The sequence below is a fragment of the Molothrus aeneus genome, chromosome 8 (assembly GCF_037042795.1).
Source record: "Molothrus aeneus isolate 106 chromosome 8, BPBGC_Maene_1.0, whole genome shotgun sequence".
Taxonomy (NCBI): domain Eukaryota; kingdom Metazoa; phylum Chordata; class Aves; order Passeriformes; family Icteridae; genus Molothrus; species Molothrus aeneus.
In genome coordinates this window covers 28,153,659-28,174,704 of record NC_089653.1, presented here as the reverse complement: position 1 = coordinate 28,174,704, position 21,046 = coordinate 28,153,659, and the positions used below count along the sequence as shown (strand labels likewise).

Here is a 21,046-nt window from a genome sequence, read left to right as displayed (position 1 = left end):
CCATTCCCAGGGCTCCCTGCTGTCCCTTCACTTGTGCCACAGGGCTGGCACTCGGCACTGAACCAGGCCAGGGGCTCTGCTCTGCTCTCAGCAGCCTGGAGCAGAGGGGCTGGAATGGTTTCACACCGTGCTGCAGACACGGGACACTCGCTACAGCTCAGCACTCCTGCACTGCACTCCTGCAGTCAGCACAGGGGCTTTCTGCCTGCTGGAGTCAGAATTACAGCTATTCCAGCATTAGGCTGTTTGGAAAGGCCTTGGCACTATAGTTACTGTAAAGTAGCTTTGCTGGTTAATTCTAATTACAAATCCAATATGAATGTGGTTGGAAGCAGGTCCTTCAGTTTCTGAAGTAACTTTTCATGTCAAAAATCATGCTGGACAAAATGAATGCAAGATAAAGGAATATTTACTTATCTAATGCTTTGTGGAGCCTTAAGATTACAGGAGATATAGAAAGCCCACACCTGTACTTATAAACTGGAGCTGTTCCAGCATTGTTGAGAAATAGAGAAAAGATTTGTGTCAGATACTTGCTGCTGAGTAGTTCAGAAGTAAAAAATAATCTTTGCAATACATGGAGTTTAAAAGAAAATTAAATGGTGGGTGCTGGATTTTGCCTTCATATGCACCTAAAATAGAGGTAATGAAGGCAGTGAATTCACAGATTTGTATTATAGATACAAATTATTAGATACAAATGAAACTTAACAAAATATAAAATACAGTGCATATATTTCTTCTGGATTGCTTCTGATTGACTGCATATTCAGTTAGTGGGATTAGGTTTCTGGTGCATAAATCTGACATAAGATCCTAACAGAGGTGATGCTGCACTCCTGGCAGTAGGCAGTAAAGCTGTGTGTGCAGCTGCTTTGCTCCTTTGTACTGCTCACAAGGTTCTAGCCAGCCACTTTGGGCTCCTGTGGCTGCATTTCTTAGTTTAGTTGAATTCCCTTCTCTGTACTGACCTGCTGTTAACTGTGCAAGTAACATGAATTCTCAGCTTTGGTGCTGTGTGCAGCAATAGGTGGATTTGCCCTGTAAAGACAGAATGAGGAGCTCCATAAAGACCATAATTGACAGCTGAACATCTCACCTGTGTGTGCAGCTTGCTCAACTTTGGGTGTTGCAGGAAAGTGAGAACTCAAAGAAGAGCTGACAGTGCAATCATAAGTAACTTCTAGGATCTTTCTAAACCAAGTGCAGGTGGTGTTCAGCTGCCACGAGAGCTGTTTCTTCATGCCAGTAGAGCAGTTTCACAGCTGGGGATTTAGCCTGAGTGATTACTCACATCTCTGCTATAAGGAAACCTGTATTCCATGCAGTGAATAATTGCACTGCTGTCAGCAGCAGCTGATGGGTGTGACACTATTGTGTGTGGATAGAATTAACATTAATAAGTTACAAAGTTTATTACGGTCCATCCATTAAGGAATGTACTAGCATGACATTGTCAGTCACTGTTGGAATGCTGGGAAGTATTTTTTTGTATAAAATCAGCCACTGGGCATGAATTAACAGTGCAAGTGCTCATACCAGCAGGGCAGCTGGGGTTTTGTCTCCCCCAAGGCAGCCCAGCAATCAGTGGTGGGCTCAGAGGGTCTCCCATGTCTCTTCCATGCCTGTTGTCATTCAGATTTACAGTCACAGCCTCACGCTCCATTTCCCACTTTCCCCCAGTCCTGTCTGTTGCAGCTCCCCCAGCTTGGGAACTGCCAGTGTGAGCTCTGCTTCCTGCTGCTCCATCCTCCTGCAGGTTGAACAGAGGCAGAGGCTCTGCTGAGAGCTGCTTCTATTGAGATGTTGTGACAGGAGTGTAAAAAACAGCTTTAGAAGGTGCAAATGTTAAAGATGCATATTAGACAAGGACTAATTAAAAAAAATTATTACACTTTCCTTCCATTGGGAATAATAAAGAAACTTATGGTAGATTCTGAAATCCTTTGGAAGCAAAGAAACTGCACTTTTTTCTTTTTTTTTTTTTTTTTTTTTTTTGAGCATAGATATTTGTAGTGACTTGCTCAACAGATAAGAGCCTGGGAAAAATGAGTGGACAGTTTGGGTCAGGATGTTATTAGAAGCAAATTTTGGTCTTCATGGTGTTTATGCTATTCCAGCCACTCGTGAGATCACAGAAGCCTGCAGAGAAGGAAACAATGGAATTTGATGTTACACTGAACATCAAACAGGGTTGAAGGTTCTGTGACCTCTGCAAGTAATTAAAATAAAGCTTCACTGGAAAATGGTAGGCTACTGCCACAGTTCCTGTTTTACAATTCATGACATTCCTTAAGGGATTCAAAAGATGAGTCTGAATTATTCTTTGTGCTGCTGCAAAGTCCTTAGGAGAGTTAAGAAATCAAGTCATTCTCCTCAGAGCCATAGCAGGAATAGATATTGGATAGGCTTGTCTCTCAAATGGGCCTATAAAAACTGTTCATAAAAACTAAAAAAAAAAGGAAAAGAGGGAAGTGCTTTTACTCTCAGACTATCAGATACTCTTTCAACTACATAATAGTTTTGGTAGTATTTAAAGAGAAAAGTAAAGCTTTCTACATGTTTAATAGTTCTCTGTCAGTGACTACTGAGTTATCTCTGAAAGGAGAGTGCAGCTGTGCAAATGTAACACAACAAATATGCACTTAATTGTGTCCTTTGGCCAGCAGAACATGTCTGTTGGTAATTAGTTCTTCCTCTAGCAGACCCACTGGCATGTGAGCTCTCCTAGTGTGATTCTTGTTATTGTTCTCTCTGGCTCTTGTTCACTGTTGTTCTGGAAGGAAGGACAGAGCTGAAGGCATGAGTAATAGGAAATCTTAAGCTCTCACGTTCACCAAAGAGGAAAACATTTATTTAATCAGCCTAGAGCTTTACAAGCACTCAGAGAATAAAAGTCAGTCTTGTGGGAAGTGGGGGCAGAGGGGTTGGACTCAGAAAATACAATCCTTGGCTTTTGAAGTGCTGTTAGCCCAGGGTTAATGCTCAGGGCAGGGCCTTTCTCAGCTGGATTTTTGGGACAGGTTGTGTCAGCCTGTCTGCAGGTGTATTTGCAGCTCCTGGGTTGGAATAATTCTTGCAATACCCACCACTGCCTTCCCTGACAGCTAGGAGTGACTGTACATTTTTGTCTTCAGGAGGTCCCCAAACAAGCAAAGTTTATCAAGTGAAAGTAAACGAGCACTGTGCTTGTTGGGGCATCAGCAGGGTGACAGTGTTGTACAGGAGCTCACAGAATGGTGTTCAACTGGTGCTTCAAGGTCCTCCCAAGCCTTTAGTTTACCTTTTAGACTGGTAGAGATGCCTCAGCTGGGTGCACACAGTGTGTAACCCAGTGCCTCTGTTCTGCCACCTCTATCACTCAGGACAGCTGAGAGAGCCTTTAACCCTCTCTCACCTTGACTGAAGAATGTTTGGGGCAAATGTGCACTTCATCAGTGTTTCCTGGTCCTGCCAGGAGGATTGAGGTGCAAATCTTTTCAAGCACAGCACAGCAGCACAAGATCCCAGAAAGCTGCACACTGAACACACTGAATGAGGGTTTAGTAGCCCTATTAGGGCAAAATCAGATGTCTAGAAAGTGTGAATATTTCATTGACTTGTAGATGCAAAAGTTTGTCCTAATACATTATAAATGACTGATTTTTAGCCTCCATTTCCCCAGATGATCACAGCAAGTCAGGCATAGCAAGATGAGTCCTGAATTAGTTGAGATTCAGAATGTTCTCCAGCAAATACCTGCTGTAGGAAGGATCCCACTCGTGAGCTGTAGAAACATTACAGAGGCAGAAGACTCAAGAAACTGTTTTGGAAGTGTTTAACAACAACTGCAGCTGCTCTGGTATGTCACTGCCCAAAAACCTCTCCAGTGCAGGGTGTGTTCTCACTTGGACTTGCAGGGTTGTGTTATCTGGGGCGTGGTGTTCATTCATCATCACTCACACCAGGGTAAAATTTAGCCAGTTGTTTCAGTCTCAGGGAAAGACCTGATAAACTCGAAATTGATCCCTCTGGATGTTGGGAAGAGGCAGGTGTACATGGTTTGAACTTTATTCCCTAGACAATAGCTTATCAGAAGTTTTCCCAGGAAAACAAAACTTCAGAGAGGCCACAGGTCTACACACAATAATGTGATGAATTCTGGATTTCTTTATCTTAAAAATTCCAGTCTTGAATGAAACTAGTGGAAAACCTCAGAGGTTAAATAATTGCTAGGGAGAGTCAGAGATGAAGGCAGCCAGTAATGAAAATGATAGAGAACAAGCATTAACTGTGTTTCCTCTCTCCGTTCAATATTAGCTTTGTTGCTGGAAGTCAAACATCATTTCTATGTTTTCTCCCTCATTAGCTTTTCTTCCTTGAATAAGCAGATTTTGTAGTGACTTCTCATTTTCCCTTTTAATAGAGACCCTGATTTGCCTGATAGCTCTAAATCTGCTTTACTAAGAATACCTAAATCCCATTGCTCCCTGGTGGATTTTGTCCCTGAAGTGCAAGAATCAACAGTAAATGCAGGCTCTGATTAAGACAAGTGCAGACTTTTTGCAGCTGAACAGTGAAATGTATAACTAAACAGCACACTGAGTCCTCTTCTCTGGCCTTGTATTGTTGAAGTTCCTGTATGGGAGTTATTAAAATTGAATGGTGCAACTTTAGCTGTAAAAGAGCTGGGTGGTAGAGCTGATTTTCTGGTAGCTGTCAGGTACTTTAATCCATGTACTTCATCATCTAATATATATATATATATATATATATATATAAACCCTGTGTAATGAATGTCATATGTGAACCAAAAATATGTTGTTATTCTTCTCAATAAACAAAATGAAAGGTTGGGTTTAGTAATGTTAATGGTCTTAAGTACAATGAGGTAAGAGATGGTTTTGATGGCATTTTACAAGTCAGCTATGGAGTAAACAGTTATTTTGTGCAAATAGCATCTCAGTGGATGAAGAATATTTGTGATAAAGCACTTGGGGTTAATTTGTTTGGAAAGCCAGATACAAATTCAAAGACTTTTAGAATTCTTTACTTGTCACTATGAAGGGTCATTGTCTAGCCTTAATAATTTTTCTATTTAAAAGCCTGATGTGGACATTTTGTGCTTAGTTTATGATGTGAGGAAGCTAATGTATTGATTGCTTTGATCTCCTGAAGAGAAGAAATCTCATTAATATTTATGCCTTGATTTTTCCTGTCCTTATAGGCCTGAAATCTGATCAGCTTTGCCTATTAATGGTATCAATGTATTTAAGAGACTGAATGACTCAGTGGATTTGGATTTGGGTAACAGGATCTAGGGTATTTAGGACCTTTACAGCAGGAGTTCAAATTCACTCAGGCTCTCTGTGCTGGTGCAGCTTCTGAACTCGGGGATCTGGGAATTAAATTAATGGTCCCAGAAGTGGCTCTAGAAAGCTCTTTTTTTACTAATACCCATGGCAGCAGTGTAGGGAAGAAGGCCAGGGAATGAAATGGTTGAAAACCCATTAATTGGCAAAATAAGGAGGCAGCAGGTTCACACAAACAAACTGCAGTGCGACATTCACTGCCTTGGACTGTTAGATGATTTAAAAAGATGTCTGTCAAATCATGGAGAACAGGTACCTTATGATGTAGCTCCTAGTCAGGAGGACACTGATTACTCTAATGGGAAGGTGAGGAGAGGAAGGGCTGTTCTGTGCTGCCTTTTCTCTTACAGACTTTTCCCCAAGGAGCCACTGCTGGCCTCTGCTGAGGACAGGGCAGACCTCAGGGCTGAAGCCACGTTGCACAGCTCACATTCTCAGTGCTATTGTCACATCATGAGGGCAGGGTTGTAGCAAAACAGGTGAACTAGAAGAAAAAGGGCAATGGTCAGCCAGAAAATGATGAGTGCTCAGAGAGCAATGCAATGCATTTGTCCCTCATGTTCCCTTTTTGTTTTTGTTTAGGCAGGTGACAAGCATTATCATCCAAGCTGTGCACGATGCAGCAGATGCAATCAAATGTTCACAGAAGGAGAAGAAATGTATCTGCAAGGTAAGGATGTCTCCATTCCAAAAGAAGAAAATCAGACATTGTGATTTTTCTGTCACAGACCTCAGGAATTTATAAACCATCCCCATGTAGTCATCCTGTCCTCAATAGTGTTCTCATCTTTTTTCACTTGATACCCTTCTGCTCTATTAGGTGGCCATAACTGTGACTTTGCAGGGGCTCTGCACCCTTGCTGAGGCAGCCTGTGCTTGCTAAAAAATGAAATTTATTAGGCTGCCTCTGAATTTGACATCTCATGGATAGTTTAACCCCAGAATGGTGGATGAGATACCAGACAAAGTGAAGGGATTTCCCCTGATTTCTGCTGATCAGTTTCTGTGCTATTCTGGACCACACTCCAAACTGTAAAAGGCAAGGGAAAATCTTCCAGAAGCTGCAGTGAATTTCCTTTGAACCATGTAGACCCCATTCCTCATGCACATTGACAGAGTCTCTTCTCCAGTTCTTAATTATATTTTCTTCCCTTGCCTACTTCCCTTTTATCTGGTCACATCTCTCTTTTTATTCCCATGTACTTTATATTTTATATCTTCCTATAGCCACCTCTTTCTTGTCTGTTTATTTTCATCTCCCCTTTCTTGTTAAAAGTCTTGCAGTCCCAGTTATTGCCAAGCTTGGTTTCTTCATGATCATTTCACATAAAAAAGAATATTCTCTTTTCTTTGATTGAAGAGTATCCTTGATCTGAATCCCACCTGCTCTCTGAGAGGGTGGTGGTATACTCAGTATTAAGTTATTTTTATTGCTTGCTGTAATATTGCTATTGGTAGATGGATGTATAATATCTATTTACGTAAGCCAGAAATAAAAGTGAAAAAGGCAGATACATGTTGGGATTTTATATATTGCACTTAGGTTAGAAAACTTGATGTACTTGAAAGGAATGTGGAAGAATAGTGAAAGAAATATGAAAGTGTTGTCACAGCCATTTCTTGAAATCCTGAGAAGTTCTTACTGGAGGAGTTCCAAAATAGGATAATATTGTTGAGACATTCCTTTGAAGCTAGACATTCCTTTGAAGCTAACTTGTTTTATTTTGTAGTTTGTCCTTCCTTGCAGTCCCTCTCTCTCATCTCTCCCTGACCTCATACCTCAGTCATCTTATTCCAGCTGTGCCCAGAGCAGGATGTGAAATGGTGAAGCTGCTCTGCTTGGCAGCAGCAAGGAGAGGCTGGAAGAGGGCTGGGTGGGAGGTGCTGCTTTCTGATGGCAAATTGGAAAAACTAACTTGAAAGCAGCTCTTACAGCATCTGGCAAATCTTAGTTTCCTCACATGATGGTGTGGTAAAGTACAGGCAGAGTTCAAAATGAGCATCAGGTCATCCTTTGCTGTCATTAATTAATAACAAGCACCTCCATTAATTAATAACTGCCACTTGCACCAGTCTAGCAGAGAGTGGGACTTTGGGTTAATTGAGCAGGCTTTGGTGCAAATTTCAGGTCAAAATAAGACAGAAGGTATCACTTTTACTTAAACTAGGCTGGAGTTTGTCCTGGACAAGTTCAGGTGGTAGGAAAGGGGAGAGGAGAGAAACCTGGCAGCAGCTTGATCTGCTGTTCTCTTCTTAGTGTACCTCTCTTTCTGTGGTTATGAATCAATGCTCCTGGTGCTCAGGGGAGGAGCACCTCAAAGTGCATTGCTTTATTGTTCACAGGATGTTTTCTGCTAAATACTGTAATTGCTGAGTGTGCTGCAGACTGTGCTGCCAAAGCTTTCCTTGCTGAATTCAGCCTGCTTGGAAGTGTGAGGACCTAAAAGCCTTTCCTGTGCAAAGCTCTCAGCTGAAATGCATATCCTGACTCCATCCAAATCACTGCCCCCAGGGTGCAGAATAACAGCATTCCAAGCATTTCTCTGAAACAGAAATACAACACCACAACAATAAAGCGAGAACAAAAATCACGTTGTTGATAAAATACACAAAAATAGGTGGCTTCCATCTCACTTCTAACTGTCCTCTCCCTAAAATAGGAAAGCACTGTCTTGGTATTGCTTTGTATAATAGAGAAGCCTGGCAGGATCGTGGTAGGAACTTGTATGAGAAATGTTGGGAAACTGGCAAGAGGAGAACATGGACAAACAAGCTCTCTGTCCTGGGGCTTTCTGTGTTAAGGATGATTGGAATAATGCTGGCAGAAACACTCTGGGCTTGGCACTGCTCCAACACATGAGAATGAAAAAGAAGCAGCACCAGAAACTGTCTCTTTCCCATTCACTTCCTAGAAATACATTCTTTATGGGCTGCCCCACAAGGCTGAGCTAGGATTGCCCTTTACTTAGAGGGATGCTGATGTTGAAATAATGGTATGTGCAAAGTTTAAAGCTGAATAAATGAGTATGCTAGTTGGCATTTGCCAGGTAAGCAAACAAACATATGTTAAGAATGGAAATAATCACAATTTGCTGAACTGTTTCCAGCAGTAAAAGAGGGGAGTGATGCAGCTTGGGAATTTGCACCCTTGCAAGCATTTCAAAACAGTTTGGTTAAATAGTATCTACAAAATGTAGGTTGCTCAGAGTTCAAGATCACAAAAAAGATGTACATTTAACTTCTTAAGCCTGCACTCACTGATTTGGATTTTTAATTGTCACATCTTTCAAATCTCTTAACATTTCATGGAACAAAACCCACAACCCTTAGCTAGGTTTCACCATGAAAATGACATCCAGTATCCATTCCTGTATTTCTTGTTCACTTTCAGCATTCTCACAGGGTGTCCCTAAACCATGCCAGTTTGTTATAAATACTGCCCATAATGCAGTGACAGCTCTCTCATTGGTGGTAGGGAAAGTTTAACAGAAAAGAATCTCAGAATTGTTAAGGATGGGAAGACTCCTAAGATCAACTCCTGCCATTAATCTGACAGTGAGGTACAGAGGAATAGGGATCACTTTTCTCAGACCCACACGGAAGGAAGCTCAGAGCTGGATTTGAGACTTGAACTAAAATCTGAGTCTTAGTTCATCCTTGAGCATTAGATGTCATACTCAGAGGAGTATTACTCAGATCACTTCTTTTAACATGAACTTACAGCCTTATAACCTGAACTCTCCTCCTCCTCCTGCCTGGACAGGGCACAGCTCCCTCCTGATCCTGCAGGCTCTGCAGGGTCCTGGCTCTGAGGCTGCTGTTTGTTTACAGAGTAGGCTCTCGGTGCACTTCTCCCTGGTGTCTGATGGTTTCCCTCTGCCAAAGGCACAGTTTCTTCTTCCTCAGCTTAGACTCACAGCCAGACACCTCAGACCTTGCTCCAGAGTCACAGCATTCTCTCCTCTCCTGGTGATGATTGTGCTGTGCACTGCTGGGCAGTGAAATGATCCCTGCTGCTCTTTACTTCTGCACCAAGCCATGTAAGGGCTTGTTAGAAGAAAGTTTCCAGGGGCCCTGACCCATCCTTCTCCTGTCCTCTGAGGGTGGGGTTTCCTCTGGCAGCTTTTGAGCTAATAGTCACCAGCAGGAGACCTGGGCTTGGCTCTGTTTGGTTTCTCTGTGGGCAGAGGGAAGAGGTGATGTTCCCCCCTGCAGACAGTCAGGGCTCTGGTGACTGGAATGAAGGATTAATCTGGTTGCAGCTGCAGACAGTGTTAAAAATCAGTGTTAGTCTCTGCTCTGTTTCATCTTAGCCAATGCCTTCAGCAGCTTTCCAGCAGTGACCACAGCTTCCACTCTGTTTCAGAGGACAGCTGAAATGGGATGGAAATGCTTCTTGCCCCTGACATCACTCAGTCCTTGAGGACAGCAGGATATTCCTACTTTACAACATAAGAAAGAATCTCATATTTTGAAAAACAAGCAGCAGAGGACTTGACTTTTTTAGTAGGATATAAGCTGGAATATGCTGTGTGGAAGCACCAGTGCCACACAGCAGAGCACAGGGTAGGAGTGCTGTGTGTGCCAATGGCAGGTACAGTGTGCTGGGATCCAGGGACAGGCTCTCGTGCAGCTGTGCACCACCTGTCATCCTGGCCTCTCACCCACTGCCCTGGCTATTGCACTCTTAATTTTTTAATTTTGCTATTCCTTTTGCATCTTGCATGAGGGAAGATGTGATCTGAGTAGTACTTTACAGTAACTGAGTATGACACCTATTTCTCAGTGGACTTACAATCAGTAATTCCTTTTTAAATGCAGGGCAGTACATAAGGGGAGAACAGATCAGGTAACTGTGGCCCAGTTCCTCCAACCTGCCAGAGGAATCCTCTCTCTTTCAGTTCCTCCAGCTGGTGCTTGCTGACTCTGTTGCTGCTTGAGGCTGCTTGAGTTTTAATTAAGAATGTGTGCAAAGTGCTTTGACAGCCTCAGGACAAAGCTGCTGTAGGTACACCAAGGATTTGAATATTTTTTTTGTTTCCCTTGTATTTCTCATGAGCTAGACTTTAATGTGAATTTCTCTCATAGTTCATACAGATTCAGCATCTGATGCAATGAAGAGATTCTCTTTAATAACTGGCTTGCAATGAGCAGAAGTCAGCTGCTTTGCTCTGAGTAAAGATGTGTTTGTCCTCCCTCAGGTTCCACTGTCTGGCATCCCGACTGTAAGCAATCCACTAAGTCTGAGGAGAAGCTCCGGGTAAGCTGAATTCATGGCTCACTGACACACCATGCCTTTTGCACACACAATAATTGAATGTCGTTTTTAAAAGAGTGACTTTTTCCATGTTTTTTTCGCATAGCTGTCACAACTCTGGCAGAATATACAGTGGAGGCACTTCAGAGGTATTGCTCTGATTTTTAGGCTTACCACCTTCACATACCTGTCTCAGTGCACTGCCTTAAAGATAGTGTCATTTACTGACATACAGACGTGGCCAAGTATCTAAGACACTTCATTTCATATCTCAATTGTTGTGAGAGAGACTACTAAGGAGAAGATATGAACAGGGCAAATGCTATCATATATTTTAGTGGTTTTGCACATCTGTGTAATTGCTCTATAGTTCTCCCCTGTTCTGCGTGGTTATTTGCAGCATTTAGACAAGATGAACTCTTCTTTCTTTGCCATCCAAGCAGGCCTCAACCTAAAGTGATCCTGATTTGAATGCCAAAAAGAGCCACAGTTACCCTTGGAGTTACATCAGCATATGCAGACCAACTTTCTGGGTCAAATCCTTGGTGACAATAATGCTGCACTGATAAATGCTGGAGCCTGGCTTTTTGCATGAACCAGGCAATTCTGAGCCCTTATTCACTGGTTTGTCCTCTGGACAATTTTCTGGTTTTGATGTCTCAGTTGGTTCCTTGAATTTTGCTCATTTTCCAGGATATGAATATTAGAGACTGTATATGAATAAATTGTCTTTCAGTTAAGGAAACTAAGAGGTACTGGTATGAAGATACCTGTGACATTGTGTGGGTTGTATTCTGTGTGGGTCTCATTCACAGGAAGCCACATCCTTTAGCATTTATTCCAGTACACTGGTCTGTAAAACATCCCTCACAGAGAATTTATTATGGTCATAGCTAATGTGCAGGTAAATTGCTGTTGAGCAGAGTTTATGTTAGTGTGGGCAAAAACATAATTGGCCCTAGATGGGCATGTGGTCTAGAATGGCCAAACCTCAGGGCAGGAACCATCCAGAATTCACACATTGCTCTGTCCTGACTTCTTGTAAGAGAATGGAAAATGATGCCAGACTGGATTTTCTTCCTCATTGAACAGTTTGAATGTAAGACAGTATTTTGGCCATGCTTAAGTGTCAGAATGCTTTTGCCTTGTAGTACTTGGTTGCAGTACAATACCTCCCTTTCACTTGGACCCAGGAGTTTTATCAAAGCACTCCTGACCACACTGTGGCCCTTATTAGCCTTCTCCAGCTGACCTCATAAATCAGTTTGCTGGTTTCCATTCCCCATGGAAATGGCTGTGGTCCTCTTCAAGTATTTTCCTTTTTGTCAGTATTCTTCCCCCTCAGCTAATTTTAATTGAAGTGAGGGAAGTAAATGGATTCACTCACCTGCAAGGCATTGCCTGAGTCCTTGCAGGAAGAGGATGTGGAGCTAAAGAAGGCAAATTGAGGGAGCATCTGAGCAGTGTGACAGCAGAGCTGTCCTGCAGCACCATGCTCCTGGAGGAGACCTCCTATGCAGAGGTTTAATAGGTCCTTAAAAGGCATTGATGAATGCACCATACTGAAGCTGGCTGAGATGCACCATTTTTAGTTTCTATGGTACATCACAGATTGTCTGCTCTGGTGCAAAGTCAGAACCTTATTCTAATATCAGCTGGAGTTCACTTTGATGACTTTGACACGTGCTTCATCCTGTTGACCCAAATGAAGGCAGTAGCAAACAGGTAGGTACAGAAACAAACAAAACTGGGAGTACTATGTGCTATTTGAGCATGTGAGCACTGAACTGGGATATGTACTTTGATTGAATTTTAGTTTTTTATTCAGGGTCAGGCCTAGATTTTCTGGTGGTTCTGCAAAAAGCCAGTGCCATTGCCTATTTGCTTGCTGGGTTTCCTTTCCCTGTAGAACAAAACAAAACAAAAACCCTTTTATCACTGAAGTAACTTCAGAAGTTTTCAGCAAGTTCTGTTTTCTCTCAGTAACTGAATTGTGACATAAACTAACCAGCATTTGAGCTGGTGAAGATCTGAGAGGGAGTTCATAAAAGCAATGGTTGCTTTAGATCTTTTCCCCACGGATATTTGTGGAAGTTTGCAAAGACAAAACAAGCAGAAAACAAAGCAACCATATGCATGTTACAAAAATATATAGTTTGGTGTTTATTTACAACTGTCTGGCTGTTATGATTCTGCAGCAGTCAGTAAGTAACAGAAACTATAACACAAGCAGATGATAAAAACTTGATTAAAAAAAAGAGCTTAACCACTGAACTGGGGAAACTGCTTTCCTTTTCACTCATTTTTCCCTTTTGTGTTCCATGACAGCATTCCTCATCTGAGTTCTTTTATCCAAAGAGTCTGGTTCTGCGCAGGCCACGCTCTGCAGAGGTTTGCTGTTGTGTTTTCATAGTGTTGATAATGATCTTCTTTACTGAGAAGATTCCTCATTACTGTCATTTGCTGCGCTTGCTACTACTCCTGCCACACAGCTTTCCTGCTATCACTTGCCACCATGGGCACTGACGCTGTATTTTGCATCACTTGTTTCAGTGTTGCTTGTTAATTCTCACATTTTTTTTATTTTGTTTAATGAAATGCTTACAATTAACTTTTTTTATTTTAGATTCAGATGAGCTTTTGGGGTCTGTAGTATTGGTCTTCCAGTATTTCCAAAAGTTTTCCTTCTGAAGCAAAAAATTAGAGTGTAAATATGAAGCAAGTGAAAATGGTGAAAAATATCTGACTTTAAAGCAATGGTTAAAAAGAAATAGTTTTCCATGAATGATGACTTATGTTTTTAGGGAAGAAAAGCCATCAGTTAGGCTGCTTCCTTTTTTTATATTGACCAACTACCCATGAATAGTTGAGAAAATGCTTACAAAACCCCAGGATTGGATATATTCTGTGTGCTGCCTGAGAACATTTCTCTCTGAGTTGTCACATCTGAGTTGCAAGGTCCTCTCTGTCCTCCTGATTCTGGAGTAGCTGTCTACTTTCAGCTTTTACTGAGTTTGCTTTGCACCTACAAACACCATCCAATTCCATTTCTTCTCCCTCAGGGCAGTGTTTTTTTGTTGGCTGTGTCTGCTGTGGGGTGTGTGGCTGTGTGGTGCAGGTGCACCTGAGGTAGTTTTCAGCTGGTGATGGAGTCAGAGTGCACTGGTGCAGAGCTGGTGCAGGCTGGCAGCAGGCAGAGTCCATGCCCCTGGATTTCCTTGGCGTTGGTTTGTGCACCTCTCACATCTCTCATGGCAGAGGAGATGTAGTTGGACAGTGGAATTCAGTTCTGTGAGTCGTTGGGGGTTAATGCAAACCCTCTACCCTTTGTCCTGCACAGTGGTTTAGTTACCTAACTACTACTGAACACCTCTCCCTATTAGCTACAGATCTGTGTATCAAGAAGATGCAGCATAAAGATGTGTTTTCAGTGCTCCTAAGGAGGGCAGTGTCTCTTCGGTCCTAACCTTTGTGGAATAAAATCTTGGAGTCTGAGAACAGCAAACTGTGGGACCATTTCACTCATCTTTTAGGCCAGTGTAGTGACTTTTTGCATTTGGCTTAGTGCACACAATTCTGAGTTTCCAGTGTTGAACTCCAGGAGCCTCAGGATTAAAAATCCAAATCCTATTCAATGTATTAGAAAAATATGGAAGGCAAAATAGGAGCAGCCCATGTTAAAATACAGGTGTGTTTTCCTTTTTGCTTTGTAGACTGTGTAGGATACAAATAACTTAGGATCAGATGAATATCCTCTTGTGTAAATTTGGTCAGTATTAAATTCTGTTTAGATTTACATGGTGATTCTACAAAATGTAACTCAAGGCAGATTTTGGCTTCAAGTCTTTTTCTACAGAGTAGACACAAAGGTACTGTCAGTGCCGTTGTTATAAAAGTGGGCCAAAGGCTTGAATCTACATAAAAATTTTATATAGAAAATGGTAGGGTGAAATCCACTGAATTCTCTGAAAGCTTGTGTTGAATTCAGTATGTTTTGGACTTCCAACTTTATTTTCTTGTTCTTCCCACTTACTCTTGATGAAGGCTGAGTTTGCATGAGTAGTATTGTAGAAGTTTTTTTGGTACCAACGTACCCTTCAGTGATTACATGCTGAAAATTCATTCTCCCTTCTGGCCTTTATGTCCAGAAAGGAAAGAAAAATTAGTCATAACCTATTAATATCTGTGTCGGTGTGAGTTTGAACTAAACCTGTTCACTAGTTTTGTCTTGATGCATATTTAGTGTAGAGAAATAAGGAATGCATGCATTTGAATGAAACTCTTGTAAGGAGAAGGTTACAGTTAAACCAGCAGAGAGGCACAAAGAATGCTGTCATTGAAGGACTTTGTTGGTCTTGCACAGCCATTGAAAATTACAGAAATCCATAGGAAATACATATTTTATGAGCCCTGGTTCCAAATCCTAATCAACTGTAAAACCTTGCAATTGATAGAACAGGTAGTCAGTGTAAAAAGTGTTGTACTGAGAAAGTCAAATCCCTTACTTTTGCTAAGTCTGCTCAGGACAAGAAATTCCATCCTAATCTTCTATTTATTTAAAATATGCTTTACTTAAAGTAGTTTCTGAGGTTTAGAGAATTTGCTTAAGCTGTAATGTTAAATGTTATTAAGTGAAAACATATTCATTCTTCTGCAGCTATTATCACCGCCTTGCATAATGAACTCTATCAAAAAATTAAGGCAGGTACTGTAAATGGTGACGATGCCTTTGTAAAAGCATAGTGCATCCATTTGGCCAGATGTTCTTGGGATCAGTTTTGATCTGGTTGCCTGCACCTGTAAGTCTTTACAGAGCATGATGCTGAACATCTGTACTTGAGAATGCCAGAGCCACCACATTGTAGCAGCACCTGGATGATGTGAATGGCTCTAGTGGGGATTTTTTTTTTTTTTAAGAAGTTATTTATTTAGATGATGTACTGTGCATGATGACATAGCAAACAGGGGTAAATGCAGATGAACATCTTAAGCTTTGTAGTCTAATACTGAAATATCAAGTTAATCAGTTTGGGGCATCTGCATGGGTGACCTGATAATTGAGCACTCAATTCACGGTGAACCTTAGAGGATGAGCATGGCAGTGGGTATTCTCTCTATCAGTCTGCAAATGAAACTGGTAAGGAACTTTTGTGTTGAAGGTAAATGCATGGAATGAAGAACAAAAACAAAAATAAGAAGTCTCTGATAAAGTGGGAAATACTGAGAAATTTTGCAAATACATTAGATGCTTTGTGATCTGTTTTTTCTTTTGGCTCCTTTAATGACATGCATGAATTTTTCTTGACTTAATTTTTAAAATTTTTTTTTCATATACTTCATAGACTTTCTGTATTTGGTACAGACATCCTATATTGATATATTTACTACTGTTACGTCCATTTGTGTGGAAGAGGAAAGGAAAAAAAAGATGACTCTCCTACTCTCAGAAAATGTGGAGAAGCCATGTATCACCAGAAAAGAAAAAGAAGATTAGCTCTTCATAGAAATTTCCTTTCAATTTCTCTACACAAAGGTGGCTTTATAAAAGGCTGTATTTGAATCCTTCAAGGAAAAGAACAATCATATAAAAATGTTTCATATCTCTTTGTAGAAGAAGTAAGGCAGCTTAACTTGTTTTGTTGCTGGGAGTGTAGAACAAGTGTCATAGGACTATTGTGGTGGAAGTAAATACCTCTAAATTATTCCATTCACATTAAAGATTGTGTCCTTTTTCTTCCCCTGTTTTCTTTGAATTACGTGTGAAAGAGATGCACTCGTGTTATCTCCAAATCTCCATCGTTAAAGGTTACATCAGGGCCAGCCCTATTCCTGTTTTAGCTGAGCTCTGATCAGCTCCCCTCCAGGATGGAATTTACACCCCAGAGCAGTTACATCAATAGAGAACTTGACCTCCAGAGTGTCTCTTGCCACCCGTGTAAGACACAGAGTCACAATGGTGTTACATGGGGTCAGGGATCAAAGTGTAACATTCAGTCTAATAAAAGCCACATCAGGTCACAGATTTTCCAACAGGAGCTTTTATGGGCCTCTTAGGAGAGGGGCCAACCATAGCAACTAAAAGTGTGCCAGAGGAGCAGCTTATATCAAGGAATCTTTGGTATACGTTTGTTAAAGCAAGCAGCATAATTGTTTTTAAGTGCAATGCAATTGTCTTTAGGGGGAAGTGCAAAGCTGTGAAGGATTCAAGACCATATGGGAAGAAGCAGGGTAGGAAAGAGCCATCTGTGATGGAAACAGCCTGTGTAACTCAAAATAAGAAATAGGGCAAAGTGAGGCAGGAGAGGTGAGAGTAGAGGTACGAGTCCTTTTTCATGCACTGTCTTCAAGGGTATGTTTAGAAATAAGCAAGGAACAAGTCTGGAAGCTGCTGGAGGAGCTCAGAGTTGCAGATCTGCTTGGATTCAGCTCCTCAGGACAGGAGCAGAGTGTGCTCAGGCCGTGGCTGGCAGCAGGGTGTCCTGATCAGGCAGTGGGGAGCTTTGCAATAGGCAGAAGGTAAAATTGATGTACACAGAAAGAATCACAGAAAATAGAAAACTGGTTTAAAGGGTGTCATTCCTGGCTCATGGCCTTGTTAATGGGATGGTGAAGAGGAACTTGGAACAGAAACACAGTGAGGAAATGAAGAACAGGTGCTACAACTTGCCAGTCCATCTGACAATTCCTCTTGTACTCCAGGGTTAAGAGCACCTAAGAAATTTATTATCAGGATATGGCTGGATCTGTTTAAAGTGTCTAACTTTATTTAGTAAATTCACTGAAGTGATAAATGCAAGAGAATTTCCCTTAAACAAAAAGGTTTTTAGCAGTGACACTAAGAGATGGAACTAAGGAGCTGGAGTGAGGACTGAGAATTTCTTGGTTTTGAGGCAATTATAAAAGATCCAAAGGGCCTGCCAAATGGGAATAAGCCATAACTGCCTCTAACACTTGTTTTCCTACAACAGGGAAAACTGAGCAGACAAAACTCTCAAAGTATGTCTGCCAAAAGCCAAAGGTAACAGAGACACCCCTAAAAGTACCTCAAGTACTTAATACTGTTCCCTATGTTGTAATGAAAACAATTGTTTTCCATAGTAACTGCAGCAACATGTTACATGTGTTCCACTCAGAGTGAAATGGAAGAATGGAAGGGGGAATAAAGTGTTTCTCAACAGCAACCAGATTTTCCAGCTCAATTCTTGTAACATTTCCATGAAACAAGTGCTTGTTGTTGGGTTTATTGGTTTGGGAGGAGCTTAAGGGCAGATGAGAAAATTCTGTTCCCTTTTGAGATGTAGGAATTTTCAGCCTCAGAGAGAAAAGAAAAGAAACGTGTAAAGGTCCAGCTGAGAAAGTGTTCTCAAACATGCTCTGGAGAGGATTTGTGACTTTGTCGGTCCACAGATACATCTGCTCTCTGTTTGATCTGAATCTTAGGTTTTTTGGTGGAACATATTCAAAGCCTTTTGTTTCTCTAACTCTCCCAGAATGTGGTGACTTAATTTTCAGAAGTGAAGTCAGAGAAAGCCTGCTGTATAATCCATGACTAGTCTTCAGCACTTTATATACATATGGTTCCAATAGCTTCTCTGGCTTTGAAATTAAAAGTAGAAAGTCTCTGGGGTCAGTTGAACGTTCCTTCAGGAAATGTATGCTGAGAGGTAAGATAGATCCAGTAGCCTTTTTGTGTTCATCCAATATTTCCTATGAAACAATGAGCCAGGCTGTCAAGCCTTGTTTCTCCTCAGGTGTGCCTGAAGGTCCCTTAGTCCAGAGGGCCTAATATCACAAGCTGATGAGATAAGGACTGTTTTCCCAAGCTGATGAGATAAGGACTGTTTTCCAGGATTTAATTTTAAGTGACTTTAAGGTATCCCACTGCACTGGTGTCATCAGAGTCTTGTGCTGACACAAAGTTTTGTGATGGGATTTGGTTCTTCGCAGTCAGTTAGGGAGCAAAAATTGTTGATGGTTTCTCACTTTTAGTTGGGATGTGGTTGACTTGACTACCTTTGTGTAAGTGCTGTGTGCCAAGTTTAGGAGTAATCGTCACAGTAACTAGGGAGACTTTTGATCAAATAGAATACTTTGCAAATGCATCAGGTTTTCAGGATCCCCGCAGGTCATCAGTTGTTTTCTCTCCTCTCACAGAACTTCCCCCAGGGCATCAGTATCTGTTTAGTCCTGAAAAAGTGTTGGAAAATCTACTAAATATAGCAACACTGGCTCTGTAGGGATGAGAGTGTTCCCATGAGTTTCAGTTTGCAGGACATTGTCTTTAAACATCATGACTTTTGCAGTATGGGGAATCATGACACTGCAACCAACATTTGACTTCCCTGCTGCATCTTGGTTGTGCTGCAGATGTAGGGAACAGCTCCAAGCAAAGGACTTCAGGTCCTTTTACTTAGGAAGGCTGAATTCAGTTCTGCTGATGTCATTCCTAATGGAAGCCCAGGGATTGAACAGCTGGAAAGAGGCTACATGTGTGCTGTGCCCCTCACAACAGTTTTGTCTGCTGGACTGCTGATCCCTGCAGTGGTTTGTGAACTAACCTGTTGCTAAAATGACCAGCAGGACTGTCCTGGATGGTTCTTTGTATGGCTCCTACAGTGTCTCTGCAGGTGTTGTTTGATTTTGTTCATTATTGTTGTCAGTCTAGTCTTTTACACTGTATGATTTAGAAAACCTCTTCCCCTCTCACACCACTCCTTCCCCTACCCAAAAAAAAAAATAAAACCAAACCCCACTTGCCTCACAAGATTGTGGAATTTGCCAGAATGCTTGCATTTGTGTTGACATTTTTCTTACATTCGGTTATTTTCAAGATATATGCAGATTTCTTCACTCAAAGTTGCCAACATTAATGGCTTCAGATTGCTCTCAAAAGTTCCCTTTTGTTTTTCAGCCTACAAGAACATCATCAGAAAGCATTTATTCCAGACCAGGTTCCAGTATACCTGGCTCTCCAGGCCACACTATCTATGTAAGTATTCCTGCTGATGAATAAGCTGCTGAGCCTTTGCTTGCACATGAGCTACTCATGCTGAAATAAATCACTTTTATACTGATGCTTTATTTTAGTGCTTAAATTGTTAAAACCTTCACCATGTAGCCTTTATAGCTGCAGGGTTTCAAGAGCAGGGTAGGCCTTTTCCAGGTCACATTTCTCTTGGAAAGGTACAGTAAATCTTTGGATGTCACTTCGTGGTGTGAAGAGGGATAGAGGGCAGAGGGGTCATTTGACTTTGTAAGGATTTTGTGAGGAGATCTGTGCACTTTGATACACAATTTTTGAGAGGTCTGCTCTCTGCACCCGGGAAATGTGGGGAGCAGGGTCAGCTACACTGAAAGAAACCAATCTGATCCAACACCTTCCAGGTCAGAAATCAGATTTTTCAGTTGTGAAAGGAAAGGTGGTTTTAATTTAGGAAAAAAAAATGCTATTAAGCAGAATGCTAAATCACTGATTTTATCAATAACCTTGAGATTATAAAGATGAAAATGTAGGGTAAAATCCAGAAATTAGGCAGTTACATTTATAATAATGCAGAAAACAAGGTCCAAAATTAAAAATCTCACGTCCTGAGTTAAACTCTAGTTCTATGCATTTCAACAACCACAAAAATAAGCTGATATATGAAAAGTGTTTACACTGCATATATCAAAAGACAAAGCATGTCCTGGAGAACTGCCATTATGTGGGTAATATCAACTTCATAATCTGTTGCTTATGAAAATAAATTGTTGCTCAAAATCACTGTCTGTGGAGCAACATGGCAGCCTAGATCAAGGTCTACAAAAATATCTGTAATAATTTATATTGGATTAAGAGTATCCAGACATATTTGCACCTCATTAACAAACTGGTAAAAAAATTACAGAAATAACATATATTGATATACCTAAATATTTTAAGGATTAAAATGGTTTAAGGTATTTTTTAATATCTGGTAATTAAAAGCTAAACAGATTTGAGTCTGTTTGTAGAGAGTGAATGTCCCAAATATTTTAAACCTTGCTTCTCTAGCATGAAAGGTTTTGTTTCTAGTTTAAGGCATTGCTTAAGAACCACCAAGACCAGTGGTTGTTAAAGAGCTTGTGAAATGCATATTAATCTGAAATTACTAGGTGCTAGGACTGAGAAAGAGCAGAAGTGAATGTGAGTTTCCTCATGCAGTCTACTATGAATAAAGTATCTTTTAGAAGTGTTGAAAAACAATTTGAATATATTTCAGTTTTAGTCATAAACATATTTCTCTAAGGTAGATAAAAATGATGATTTATTTAAAGTCTTTCTGTAAGTAAAGAAATATATTAGTTATCTAAACTAAATGTAAGGCCTCTTTCTGTCTCCCTGTAGTGGGTGCAGCTGACTTGGGAATTTATTTCCTACTTCTGCTTTTTTAACTAGTCAAGATCTCCTTGCAGTCTT

General features: G+C 41.0%; 1 protein-coding gene across 1 annotated transcript in view; it reads left to right on the top strand.

The window, feature by feature from the left end:
* Positions 1 to 21,046, top strand: part of ABLIM1 (actin binding LIM protein 1) — a 142,719-nt gene that overhangs the window by 85,466 nt on the left and 36,207 nt on the right. Inside the window, exons 7-10 of the mRNA XM_066555000.1 lie at positions 5,934 to 6,021; positions 10,553 to 10,611; positions 12,937 to 12,999; positions 19,520 to 19,597. Of these exons, the coding sequence (XP_066411097.1) occupies positions 5,934 to 6,021; positions 10,553 to 10,611; positions 12,937 to 12,999; positions 19,520 to 19,597 (288 nt within the window). The remainder of the gene's footprint in view (positions 1 to 5,933; positions 6,022 to 10,552; positions 10,612 to 12,936; positions 13,000 to 19,519; positions 19,598 to 21,046) is intronic.